Raw genomic sequence first — 13,578 nt, 5'->3', positions numbered from 1 at the left:
ATGCACCTGCCCGTGGACTCGGGGTCCAGAACAGCCCGCAGTGGGAGCTGAGCTCCCAAGCCAGGAGGGTGGTATCAGAGCCCCGGGTCAGCACGGACTCTGCCACCAGCTAGCCGCACGTCCATGATGGGGTCTCTTCTGGGCCCTGGGACCCGCCTGTGAAACCTGGGGTGCTTCTGGGTGTCCAAGCTCTGTGCAGTGTTAACATTCTCTCCTCAGCACCTTGTGTGGGACTTTAATTTCAGTCAAAGCCTCAAACAGATGAAGGGGGCGGGACACAGAACTACAGCTCCTCTGAGATGGGTTGTGGCCCCGAACACAGAAGTCACTCGGCCACTCTCCACGGGAGACAGGACTCGCCCTCCCCCACAGCGGGTGGTGACCACTCAGACTTCCAGACTGAATCCTGTCCTCCTCTCTACCCCCGGAGAGACACAGAGACCTAGAGAGGGCTACGGGCCTGCCCAGGGTCTTCCTTTCGGGGCTTTGTCCCTTCCCTGGCGCACAGCTGGAAGTCCGAAGCTTGGGGAGGCCCCATGGGAGCCTGGCTCTCCCTGCCAGGGGCTGCGTCTCGGCGCGCACCCAGGAATGGGACCAGGGAGAGGTCAGGAGCTGGAGCTGGGCTTCCCTGGGGCGGAGGGCAACATAGCCCTCTGCGCCTGGCCGAGGCCTGGGGCCTGGGCCAAACCCCCCACCGGTCACTCCTCCAGCCTCTCCCCAGGCCGATTCGATCAGGGCGGGTGAGCAGCTCTGCTGCGGGCGCCCCGCCCACGCGCCCGAGACCCTCTCGCCTCTGCCCGGGGCGCCGCACGCGCGCCCGTCGCTCCTCCGCGCGGGGCAGTGGGAGAGCCCAGGCTCCCGCGCCCGCGGCCGCGCGGCCCGCTGCGCCCCCGTCGGCGGCCCCGGGCAGCACGTGCGGGGCGGGGCCGCGGCCGAGCCGCGCGCCGATTGGGCGCCGCCCGGTGGGCGGGGCCGGGCCGCAGCTGTCAGAGCTCAGGCAGCGGCCGCGGCGGCGCATCGCTGAACGTGGGCCGCGCGCAGCCGGGCCGGAGCGCAGGAGCCGACGGGCCGGCCGGGATGGTGCAGCGGCGGCTCCGCGGCGCACGCACGCCCTGAGGGGGCCCGCGCTGGGCGCCGCGCCCCCCGCGCCCCCCGCCGCCCCGGCCCCGGCCGGCATGATGTGCCTGGAATGCGCCTCGGCGGCGGCGGGCGGCGCGGAGGAGGAGGAGGCGGACGCGGAGCGGCGGCGCCGGCGCCGGGGGGCGCAGCGAGGGGCTGGAGGTGGCGGCTGCTGCGGGGCGCGGGGCGTGGGCGCCGCTGGAGTCGCGGCCGCCGACGATGAGGTGCAGACGCTGTCGGGCAGCGTGAGGCGGGCTCCGTCCGGACCCCCCGGCGCCCCCGGCACCCCCAGCTGCGCAGCCGCTGCCAAGGACCCCGGCGCTCAGCAGCCCAAACCAGCCAGCTTGGGCCGCGGACGGGGGGCAGCTGCCGCCATCCTCAGCTTGGGCAACGTGCTCAACTACCTGGACAGGTACACCGTGGCAGGTGAGCGGGGGCCCACCCAGCCCGAGAACCAGGACCCCCCCCCCGCCTGGAAGTACCCCGGGAAGCCTTTGGTCCCAGGGCCCCTATATTCGAGCCTTACGTGGGGTTTCTAAGGGCCCTGTGCTCGGGCACAACTGGGCAAGTGAAGCCCGGTGAATCACGGGCCCAACCCGGGGACCGCCCCCCTGCCCCCCTGAACCCCGCCCCGCCGGGCCAGGGGCTAGAAGGAGTCCCCATCCCTGGAGTAGCCCGCGCGTCCTCGCCAGCCCTTGACGTCCCCTCCGTTGTCCTCTTCTCCGAGAGTCTCCTCTGCGTCTCTCTGTGTTCTCGCTTCCGCGCCCCCTCCCGCCCCAGCCTCAGGTTCCCCGGCCTCTCTTCCCCTTCCCCCAGCCCAGGCGGTCTGTCGGGGCCGTAGCGGGTCAGTTCCTTCCTTCCTCCGCCGCCTCCACTCCCCTGCGTGCGTGCGGCGAGTGCGCGCGCCCCTTGCGGGTGTGCACCAGGGGAGACCGGGTGTGTGCGCGCGGGCGGCGCGGGTCTGTGTGTGAGCGCGTGGCTGACAAAGGCTCGGGGCTGCGGGGAGCAGAGGGAGGGGCGGGGCGGGTCCGCGGCGCCTGGGGACCCAGGATGCGGTTTGCAGCTGGCCCTGGCTACAGGCCTGAAGACGCCTCCCCCGCTCTATGGCGCTTGGGGTCTGGGGTAGAGGCGCAGCTCCACTGGGGCTGGAGAGGGGGCCGCCTCGTCCCGTGGGAGCATCTCTGGGAACCAGCCTTGGGGATGGGGTGGGGGTCGATAGCCCTGCTAGTTTCTAGTCCCAGATTTGCCCATCGTGTGCTTGGTGTGTGACCTTGGGCCAGTTTCAGCTGGTGTTTTGTGAGGTGGTTGATCCCTGGGCCCCTGGGGGATGGACAGGGTTCTGGGGTTCCGGCGGCTCACTCCTCCTCCCCCAGTTCTCAGGGGTCTGCGAGTAGGGCCCTTCCGTGGACTGAGCTGCCTCTACGTGAGAATGGTGTAACCTTGAGAGAAAAGTACTCTGGCCAGGCTGGTATGGGGGTTCCCTCTGGGAGGCGAGCAGCAAAAATACACATGGCACCCTGGCCCAGAACCTGCCTAAACACAGTTTAGCAAAATCTGGAACAACCAAAAAAAAAAAAAGAGCAGGAGGAATTTTCGACAGACTGTAAAGAGAACTTTGTAGGTTGGAGGAGAGGAGAGCCCTGGCATAAACCATGTGCCCCTGCGTCCCCTTCCCTTCTCCTGGCCTCAGTCTCCTCTGTTGAACGGGGTTTTGTGTCACCTAGGAGGGAAGAACTCTGATGGGAGATCCTCCTCCCCCTCTCCCGCTCTCAAAACCCCTTGGCCCTCTGTTCTCTCCCGTTCCGGGGAGTTGGAAGCGGCAATCAGTGGTGCCAGCTTCTGAGCTGAGCCATGCGCAGGAGGCTCTTTCTTTGGTCTGCTGAGCAGGAATACTCAGGACATGTTGCCCGAGACCTGGGAGCTTAGGTGTCACCGTAAAGTGGGGAGAAGTCTGAGAAGGTGGGGCGCTTCTGAACACAGAGAGGAGACCGAGGCCCCTGTGCAGCCCATGTCCGAGATGGCCTGGGGAGTGCAGATAAGGCAGGCATTAGGCCCACCAGTAAGCCTCGGCCTGGGAAGAGATGCCCCACCTTTCAGGGGACACGGCATGGGGCTGCTTCTGGCTTTGCCACACTTTACAACTTGTTTTTTTCCGGCCGCAGACCACCCCTCCCTGGTATTCTCAGGGTCACTGACTTTGCCAGGGACTGAGGGGAGGGGGTGGGATCAGGGAGGTGTGGAGCTTATCTGCCCCCAGCCCTCCTTGGGTCCGAGAGTCAGCATGGGAGCACAAGATAGGAAATTCCGAGTGAATGGGTAAGGGGGGATGGAGAGTGGCAGCTAAGAGGGGCGTGGGGCCGTGGGGAGGAAGGCCCGGAAAACCCTGTGCAAACAGCATCCCTCCCTGTCCCCGGCCAGGGCTCAGGCACCGCCCCTCCCCCAACACCCAACGACAACAACGTACACAGATTTCCTCTCCGGATAAGCCTGGCTCCCTCTCCCTCTCTTTATGGCCGTCTCCCCCACGCCCCAGCCCCCAAGTTCAGTTTTTAGGAAGATTTACTGTCTCTATGACAACTACTATGGTTTGATGTGTTTGGAGGGGGAGGGCAGGGGAGTGGTCATCCTAGGCCTGAGTCCACCTGTTGCTGGCTGGCCCAGCTGGGACACAGGAGGGGATGCAGACCCTGAATTGCTCTGTCATCTTTGACATTCGGCCCGCCTGGCCCCTGAGAACCTCACCCATGTGGCCCCGCCTTCCTCATCAAAGAACAGAAGGTGTTCCGTTCTCTTCCTTTTAAATCTGTCCTGTGCTTTCTAGCTCTATGGTATAGACCAGCTCTGTCCAGAAGGGGTATCGTGCAAGCCACATACATGATCTAAATACTTCTAGGAGCCACGTTAGAAAAGTAAAAAGAAATAAGTGAAGTGAATTAATGTATTTTATTCAACCTGATAGATCTAAATATTTCATCGTGTCATCAATGTAACAGCTCTTCATGGGACCTCTTGCTCTTTTTCTCACACCGACTTTTGGGACCTGGTGCATGACCTATGGGGGTACAGTCACGTCAGGCGGGGCTGGCCACAGTGCCCGGGGCCACTGCAGCGGGCAGCTTGAACCTCATCTTTGAGGCCAGAGTTCGAGGCAGGCTCTCAGCTTCCCAGCTGGTGACCTTGGGGGTGTCCCCTGAGCCTTCTGGGTTACCACTTCCTCCTCTCCACCTCCTGGGCTGGTGGACCACACAAGGATATTTTTAAGCACCTGGGCCAAGCAGACCCCCAGGAGAGCCGCACCATGTCGGCTGCCTTCCCCTCCGTGTGTCTGCACCTGCCGTGTGTCTCCCCGCAGGCCGGCCCCTGCGCCCTGCCCGTGTTTGTGAGGCTCAGGCCCTCCCAGGTCCCTCTGAGAACCCCTCCCTTGGCCACCAGGCCGGTCTCCATCCTGGGAAACTGCAGGAGCTTCTGCCCCTGCCCTAGCATTCCCAGCTAATTATGGCCTCGCCTCCTCCCCATGAGAACCCCCTGAGGGCAGTGGGCCTCAGAAGCAGGTGAGGGGGGCCAGCCCTGGCTCCGGTCCGGGCTTGGCTCTGGCGCTTCTTCTGGGGTTGCTTCAGTTGGGTAAGATTGAAGTAGCCCAGAAGCCACCTCTAGACGCTTCCGTCCATCTGCTTGTGTGGACAGAGGAGGATAGGCACCTATTCAAGCTCACGCAGCGAGAGGAGCGGGACCAGGACCCCTGCCCCGGGGCAGTGTTCTCTTGGTGGGAGTGGGGATGCATGCCCCCTGCTCCAGCCGGGGCAAGAGCCCTCTGAGCACGTGCCCTTGGGCTCGGTGGGACAGGCAGTTGGAGGTCCCCTCGGGCACATGGCCCTTGCTCTCGTGCTGGCCTGGCAGCCCCGGCTCCCCACTCTGAGCCCGGTCATGGCTGCCAGCTCAGGAGAAAGAGGGAGCCCGTCAGGCGAGGGTCTCGGGGCCTCTCTCCCCAGCTCTGCTTCCTGGTGCCAGGGCTGCCTCTGGGCTCCCACTCTTCCCTCTGTAAAATGGAAGCAGAGCCAAGGACGTGGGAGGCATCACTCCGCTCCCGGAGCCAGGCCCAACCCGAGGAGCTGACATGGGCCTTGTTCGTCGTCGGAGGGGGGCTGTCGGGAGCTGAGACCCTGCCCCAACTTCCCTGAGACCCAGGTTTCTCTTCCTCTGATCCAGCCTGTGGCAGACCGGGCGCTTGAACTTGGGCAGGGCAGGGGCTGATGAGGAGAGGCAGAGCCCTGCCCTGGGGGAGCCCCTTCCTGCTAGAGAAGCCGAGACTGGTCTCCATGGCAACCACTCACTAGCACAAACCCAGGAGAGCTGAGCGCGGGGACCCAGCCGGGCACGCAGGCCTGGCAGGACACCTGAGCGGGGTGCAGGAGGGGGCTGCCGGCCTGGGGCTCCTGGCTCTCTGTCTGGAGCTGACAGATGGGGAAACAGAGGCCCAGGGCCTTGTGCAGGGTCACCTGGCTGGGTGGAAGCCAAGTCAGGCTCCTAGCTCCGTGGCTGTCTTCGTGGATAGAGGTGGTCCACGGCACCGTTGCCCTGCCCCTCAGGTGGCCTTGTCCCCTTGGGTGGCCCTGCCCTGGCCACTGCCACGTCAGTGCTAAGCTGTGCTGGGCGGGGTGTCCCAGGGCCACATTCCAGAGGGCCTGTCTGGCAGGCCAGCGCGCAGGTGAGCGGCCGGGCCAGCCTGGAGCGCCAGCGCCCGGCTCCTTAGGCACCTTCCGGCTGAGCTCTTGGCCCGTCAGAGGACATGCCTTGAAACGCACTACTTGATCGGGGACCCAGGGCGTTACCGGCCCGCTCATGCCTTGGTTTCCCACTTTGTGACGGGCAGGAGGACTGACCGGTCAGAGAGGAGGGCCTCCTGTCCTTCCCCAGACAGGAAGTGGCTTTTGTTTCTGCCTGGGTGTGGGGGCCTGAAGTCCTGCCACCGCCCAGGGGCTGAGAGGGAGGGAGACCAAGAGAGGGGGGCTTGGTCCGCAGGCTCCTGTGGGGCCCCGGCTGCTTCCTGGTCTTGGCTGTGCCGTAACCGCCGTGTCACCTGAGGCAGAGTCTGAGCCTCCCTGAGCCCTGAATGCACGCACGATCGATGATTCTCTTCCTCCCTTTCTGTGGTCGGGATCTTGCTCCCGCGGGTCGTGTGAGGCATGTGGGCCTGCTGCGCGCAACCCCCCCAGCTCTGCCTGCACCCTGCTTCCCCGGGACAACCAGGCCACTTCCCCAGTGGCTGCAAGCAGCCCAGCTCAGTCTCCCCTGGTGGGTCTCAGGGGTGCCTTGCCCTCCTTCCAGAAGGCTTCCCCAGCTCTGTGGACTGAGCCCAACTCCCAACCACATGCTTCAGCACACCTGCCCCATTGTGAGGGGCTGAGCCTAGTCATCTGCGTGGCCCTGGGGGCGTGGGGGGCTGGCCCAGGCGGGGCCCTTGTTGAGCAGCTGAGTGGCGGGGTCGGCTTGACCCGGTCCTGCCTGACCCCCGCCCATCCTTCCCGGCTGCGGGATCCTGGTAGGTTGGGATGACCCTGCTAAGGCCCAGGCCCTGTTGCTGGGGCCAGTTGCCCTTCTGTCCCCACCACAGCACACAGTGGGCTGTGGGCCCTGCACCTCTGGGAGGGACAGGGTGAAAGTGGCCAGGAGGGGCCCCGTCTCCTCGCCCCCACGCGGGGCAGAATGGCTTCTTGGGTCTCCCCGCAGGCTGGTCCCAGGCCTCTCCTGACGGCCGGGACGCTGGTGAAAGCAGTCCCTGGGGGAGTTGGGTGAAGGGCAGAGGTGTGTATGTTGGAGCAAGAAGTGAGCAGGAAGGAGGCACTAGCCAGAGCCTGGAGGCTGGGAGGGCTCCCCAGTAGGTGTCCCTGACGGCCGTGGAGACTGGGCTAGGGTCCATGCCCTGCAGACGGCTAGCTCCATGTGCTCGTCATGGTCCCTTCACCGTCAAGCATGGATTTGCCAAACAGGGTCCCGGGAAGCAAGGAGCACGATCGGGCTTAGTAGACTGTCCAGGGCTGTGCCTGGGAGGGGTGCTGTTACTCGGTCACTCACTGTTTCTAGCGATCATGTGGGCAGTTGGTGTGGAGGTGGACAGGGGCTGGTTCCAGCCTCTTTTCTGTGGTCTGTTGGGTGAGGTGGGGAACACAGGCCACTCCTGCCCGGCTCTGCGGCCTCTACGCCATGTCACCTTCTGAATCTCCATCTGCCGTCTGAGAGGTGGGAGCGGCCGTGGGTCTCGGCTGCCGAGGCAGTGCATGGGGAGAGAGCCGCCCCGAGGCTTTATCTCTCCCCCACGCCCCGGCCTCATCCTAGGTCTGTGGGTCAGGATAAGGTGGCCCCGGTGGTCTTGGGGGAGTCCCTGAGCCCGGCCAGGGCCAGGGGTGGGGGGGGCGCATCAGGGAAGGAGTGGCTGTGCAGAGCCCCCAAATTACTAAGGCCGAGTCCGGTTCCAGGAAAGCTGGCCCCAAATGATAGACTAGAACCACGGGACAGAGGCCAGGCTGCCTGTCCCCGCCCACTCTGGGCACGGAGACTCGGTGGGAGCGGGGAGGGCTCTGAGCCCTGGGGGTCTGGGCTGGGGGGGGCTCCTTTCTAGGACCTGCAGAGAGGGAGGGGTTCTCCAGCTGCAGTGTTATTTAGGGGCACACACTTGGATTCTGGGTCCTCTAGGAAGGAGGTGGGGCGTCTCTGAGGGGCTGAGGCTCTGGGGCTGGGGGCCTCAGCCTCACGATCCCTGTAGAGATGACCACCAAGCTGTTCTGACATTAATGACCCAGATTTGTCAGGCGATGTGGGGGTAGGAGGGCCGGTGTATGTAGGTGTATGTATGACAAATGTGAAGGAGATTTAGGGTGGTTGAGGCAGGGGTGTATGGGGGTCCTAGGGAGCTGTCTGATGGGCAGTCTGAGGCTCTGAGGCAGGGACCAGATGCTCCCAGAGGTCACTCAGCTTCTCCCCAGGGGATGGGGGCAGGATGTTGTGGCCCCACGGAAGCTCTGGGGCAGGTTAGAAGTGAGTGTGTGTGAAAGCGGGTCCTGGCTCAGGGACTGCCTTGGCGGGTCCCCTCGGGCTGGTGGGGGGTGGTGCCCGCAGGGCCAGCCTGTGGCTTGCAGCCCTAGCCATCCAGAGCCAGGTCAGCAGAGCGAGGCCTTCTGGCTCCTGTAATTACCGGGGCGAGAGCTGTGGCTGAGTGTTGGAGCAGGGGTGATTCCTCCGGAGCAGGCCAGCTCTGAGGCCTCCACAGAGGACCCAGTCCGTCTGAGACGGACCAGCCAATGGCAGGCCTGGCCCATCCTTTCACGTCCCTAGGCCCATCTTTCCAGCCGTCTGCCCCATTTTGGAGAAAAGAACGGTGAGGGGGCAGTTTGCCCTGTTCTCTGGTCGTGGCCTGGGGCTCCTGCCCCACGAGTTAGTGATCCCTGATGACATTTTAGAACATTTACTGACGACCTACTATGTGCCAGGCAATGTTCTAAGCACTTTCTATAGATTAACCCATTTAAACTCCACAACCATATGAAGCAGATCTTAAAATTAAGACACGTTGCAGAGGAGGATAGGGACACAGAAGGTTAAGTAACGTGCCTAAGGTCACACAGCAGGTGAGTGGGATGCGGACACAAGGTTTGAACCCAGACGGCTGGCCTCTGGAGGCCATGCTCTTGGGAGTTCAGCTAAGTTGGCTCCGAAAGGCGGGGTGAATGCAGGGTGACGATGCCTGTGTTTGGGGGCGTGCCGGCCCTGGCTGACAAGGCAGGAAGAGACCTCGGGTCACGTCGTCCCAGCCTTGCATCCGAGGCTGGTCTGGGCCAGGGGCTCCCAAGGTCAGGGTGATCTCCTCTTCTACCTTGGCCTTGGTGAGACCTCCCTGATAGCGGGTCAGGATCTGGACCTGGCTTCCCTGCGGTCTACCGGGGGGCCGGCAGGGATGGGGTGGGGTGACACCACGAATATCCGTGACCAGCCAGCTCTCGAGGTTACAGACACCTCCTCAAGAGCTGCGGGGGAGGGAGTCGGGGGGCGCTCTGGGAGACGTGACCTTGGGTCTGGGCCCTGGGTGGAGGGGGCCCCCCAGGAAGGGGGCCTGGCTGTCGTCAAGGCTCAGAGGCCTGCAGGCTGTGACGCACGCGTCCCAGGGGCCTTGGACCGGCCAGGCCAGCGGCTTCGAGATCGTGAGTCCTGGGGCCTCCCCTCTGGACAGGTGGTTGTGCAGACCTGGGTCATGGGGGCCTCCCACGCTGGAAGTCTGGGCGTCGTTGGGCTGGCAGGAGACAGTCGTCACCCTCAGGGAGCTAATCCAGGTAGCGCTGGGGTTGGTAGTGTTACTGATCTTGGGGTCGGGCCAGTGAGTTTTGAAGAACTCACGGTGAGTCTGAGTTCTCGCCACAGTTGACAGCCGCTGGGCCACGGCATCAGCTCCTTGAGCCCAGAGCCTGGGCCTCGGGGGGACGGGATAATGCGCGAGGGCTGTGGGAGGAGGCCGGTGTGGAAGAAGGGGGACTCTCTGGGACCCGCTCAAGGGGCTGCAGGAGCGAGGGGACTGTGGGCTGGGGAGCGCCACAGGGCCGCTCTGGGAATGGGGAGGAGGTGTGGGGCCGAGTCTCCGGGAGGGCTGGTTTCAGGGGAGTGAATGGAGGGGAGAACACTGAGTTGGGGGGGCTCTTTCACGAACTTCAGCTATGAAGGCGGGAGAGAAAATGAGGGGCTGGCAGAGGGGGGAAGTCAGGACTGTTGTCACCATCGGGATGAGAGAGGGGTGCGCACGTGTGTGGGCTGATGTGCAGGGGGCAGAAGTGAGGCCCAGGCCAGGGGTGCCCCAGGGCAGAGTCCCCAGGAGGCAGGAGGGACAGTTGGCCTTGGACAAGAGGCGAGACCCCTGGGGCTTGGGAGGGGTGTAACTGGGGGTCAGCGCTTCTGCTGCTCCAGAACGTTTTCTTGGGTCAGGGAGGAGGCCCCTGTGGGGATGACCCTGGCTGTAGATCGGGAGAGGCCGGCCCGGCACCCATGGCCGTGGGGTGGCTGGGGGCCCCACCTTGCACGCCCCAGGCTGGTGGAGGGCTTGGCCTGGGCTGTCGGAGGCTGCTCCTGGGCGGGAGGCCCATCCTGTGACCCACCAAACCTCAGCCTCCAGGAAAGAGGCTAAAAATAAGGCTGTGGTGGGAAGAAGGGAGGGGTGTGTGGGCCCGAGCCAGGCTGGGGCCCAGAGGAAAATCCGAGACGACCAGCGAGCCACTGTGACACATGATTCCCGAGCCAGCGGCCAGTGGATCCCGCCTGCCTGTGGCCGTGGCCCCTTCCTGGCTGCTCGGGGGGAGAACAGCCCCTTACAGCTTCAGTGAGGCCCTGTTCCCAGGGAGGGTTCTTCCTGGATCCCAGGCTGCGGACACAAGCCTGGACTCTGGGGTACTGGGGTCCTTTGTCTTGGGGTCTGGCCTGCCCAGAGTTCCCAGGACGTGCATCTGGATGTGAAGCGTCCTCCCCCTCCCGGGAGCTGTGTGTATCAGGGGAGGCAAGCCCTGGGCCTTGGGGAGCTGCCGGGGCGGAGCATGGCCGTCGGGGGGGCTAGGCTGTGTCTCGGCGAAGAAGCAAGAGTGCTCTGATTTGCTGGGGACACATGCTGTCTTTACAATGACCATTTTGATGTGGCTGGCTCCCCCAGAGTGAACCCGCTGCCCTCCTCCTGGCTGTGCCCGGGGGCCCAGGGGGAGTCCTGCCCTCCTGAGGCCGCCCAGCTGCACACCTAACGTGTGACATCTCTGCTCTGGGTTCTGCAGATGACCTCCCGCCACCCAGCTCTGCAGTGGCTCCTACGCGTCCCCGCGCCCACCCGTCTCTGTCCACAAGCGTCCGCTGTGGGCTGGCTGGGCGCCGGGCCCTGGGCTGGGGGGGTGACAAGAGCGAGGGACATGCAGAGGCAGAAGAACATATTTGGTTTCCAGTCTCCTCTCGGACCCTTACGTGCTGTGTGACACATGGGACACGTAACGTGGGGCCGAAAATCCTAGGCAGCAGCAGGATAGAAGGAGCATCTGTAGAGCCTCCCACGGTCCTTGGACCTTAGCAGCGACCACAAGCGGTGGCTCTTAGGTCGTAGCCCCAGTGGACCCAAGGAGCACATACCCATGTCCCTACACGTCTTCCCTGTCGAACTCGCTAATCCTAGGGTGACGAGTGCTAAAGAATGGACAGGGGAGCGTGGGGCCACCTGACTTACTGAGGGCGATGGGAGGGGAGAAACCGGGAAGACTTCCCAGAAGAGGAGGCGCCTGAACTAGTCTTGAAGGAGTGGCCACAATAGCCCACAGGGTAGACGGGGACGGGTGGGCAGTCGGGGGGCTGTGAATAGTCTGGGTGGCTGGAGCATGGCATGGGGGGCTGGTGGCTGAAGCCTGTGGCCCGGTGAAGGCTGGGGTCCTCATCTGAGGCTGACGGCATGAGAGAAGGTGGGGAACGCAGGCCCCTGCTCAGAAGTAGGAGCGAGCGGGTTGGGGCTAGGAGGGGAGTGCAGGTGGTTCCCCAAGGTTGGGCCCACTTGGTGGCCCAGGACAGGCCCCCGGCTTCCGCCTTCGGGGCATGGCCTCAGCCCGCCTCGGTTATTAAGTCATTAACTGGGCCTCACACAGCCTCTTCATTATGGGTAATTATGGTAAATCCTCGGCATTCACAAGGAGGAGGCCAGTGTCTCCCTGCTGTCAGGCCTCATCCCAGGAAAAGGCTCTCAGGAGGACAGCCGCCAACGGGAGCCTCCCGCAGGCCTGGGGGTGCCACTCTGCCCACTTTCCTGCTCTATGACTTGGGGCGTGTGGCTTAACCCCTCGTGCCTCAGTTTCCCTGTCTGTCCAGGGGGGAATAGTCCCGGCCTCATGGGGTCACGTGGGGCTCGAACCAGGAAAGCAGTTTCGGCTGAGAGATGTGCACCATCTTCATCCTCGTCACTATCATCATGATGAGCTCTGGGGATCCCCCGAAGACAGGCCCGGTCCCTTCCTCGGTCCCCTGCATGGGGGGCGTCCGGGGCAGCCCACCCCGTCCCCTCCTCCTTTTTCCCCTCTCCCTTCTCCGTACACATGTGCAGGGGTCCAGGGGGACCTAGCCCCCTGCTGTCCTCAGAGATAAGCCGAGGTGGGAGCCCCTGGGGCCTGCAGGGCTGGGAGCTTGCTCAGGAGCCTGGTTGAGCTCTGGGAGAGGGGAGGGGCGTCCAGGGGGTTGCTGGCCCCCATGCGGCCATGGCTCTGTCTGCGCACGGTTGTTGCTGACTTCTAGTTCTTCTGGTTGCCCTCCTGCTCTGCTGCTCCCCCCCCAACCCCCCGACATGCCCAGTCCTAATGGGAGAGCAGAGATGGCCAGGACTTGGGAGAAGGGCAGGCATGGCCTCAGGGGTCCCCTTCCCCCGAAGAAGCCTGGAGCCCTGTCTGCTTCCTTCTGCACCTCTGCTCTGGTATCAGAAAATTGGGGGTCCTGGTGATAACCCCGAGGACAGCTGGGTGGGCGTGTGCACGTGCAGGTGAGCAGGTGTGAGCCCTGCCTGTGACCTCTCTGCCCGCTCCCCAGCTGGAAGGCCTCTTGGCAGTTCTCAGGGGCTTTGTGGCCTCTCCGAGGGCAGGACCCAAGCTGCAGTGAGGCCACAGGTGGGCAAAAGTTCCACGCTGGCTGGTGGGAGGTTTGGCTACCTCACAGAGCCAGGTGACCCCAGAGGAGCCCTGCCCCTGTGTGCCTCAGGCCCCTGCAGTGGCCGAGTGAGAGGGTGGGACCCTATCCTGGGAGTGAGCACGGGAGGCCCCGTGGGGGCAGCATGGCAGCTCAGGCTGCAAAGTCCCCGGTGGCCTGGCAAACTGGGCAGAGTGGTGTCCTGTAGATGGGGCCAGGTTGGGCCCTGCCAGGGGGACCGAGGGCCGGGCTTGGCTTGGGGGTCTCCTAGGCGGGCTGGGGGGATAGGGGAGGCCAGGCGTCACACATAAGCACCCTCTGTCTTCCCCTCCCAGGCGTCCTTCTGGACATCCAGCAGCACTTTGGGGTCAAGGACCGAGGCGCCGGCTTGCTGCAGTCAGGTGAGGCCCCCCACCCCTGCCAGGGTTCTTCCCTGCTGGTCTCCTCCTGACTCGCCAGGAAGGACTGGAAAGAACGTGTGCTTTTTTAGACGGCAGGCTGAGGGGGCAGTGGGAGGTGTACAGGAGTGTGGCCACGGCCCTAGAGGTGACCCTTCTTTTTGGGTCCTGGGGCCTCATCAGGACCCACAGGTCCAGGTCCCACCCTGAGGCTGGTGGAGGGAGCTCCGTAGGTTGCTGTGCTAGACGGAGTCAGGGGGCCTTGCTGACCCTGTCTCCGTACCCCCCACCCCGGCCAAAGCTTCCATCGCCACCAGGCTGGGGACCCTCTCCTAGATGTCAAAGCAGGAAATCCCCTTGGTCAGTCCCCAGGCAGGAGCCTGAGAGCCTGGGT

General features: G+C 64.2%; 1 protein-coding gene across 5 annotated transcripts in view; it reads left to right on the top strand.

Annotated features, from left to right (window-relative positions):
* The first annotated feature begins 1,106 nt into the window (after positions 1-1,106).
* Positions 1,107-13,578, top strand: part of SPNS2 (SPNS lysolipid transporter 2, sphingosine-1-phosphate) — a 30,126-nt gene continuing 17,654 nt past the window's right edge. For 2 of the 5 annotated variants that reach the window (XR_014140670.1, XR_014140671.1), the window contains exons 1-2: positions 1,110-1,545; positions 13,122-13,187. Coding sequence is in view for 1 of the 5 variants with exons in the window: in XM_081805922.1 (XP_081662048.1) it covers positions 1,176-1,545; positions 13,122-13,187 (436 nt within the window). In the remaining 4 variants the exon portion in view is untranslated. Of the gene's footprint in view, positions 1,546-13,121; positions 13,188-13,578 lie in introns of all 5 variants that reach the window. The other 3 variants (XM_081805922.1, XR_014140672.1, XR_014140673.1) reach the window with 3 other exon arrangements.

This window comes from Leptonychotes weddellii, chromosome 15 (genome assembly GCF_054177405.1).
Source record: "Leptonychotes weddellii isolate Sample4059 chromosome 15, ASM5417740v2, whole genome shotgun sequence".
Lineage (NCBI taxonomy): Eukaryota > Metazoa > Chordata > Mammalia > Carnivora > Phocidae > Leptonychotes > Leptonychotes weddellii.
This window is presented reverse-complemented; position numbering and strand designations above follow the sequence as displayed.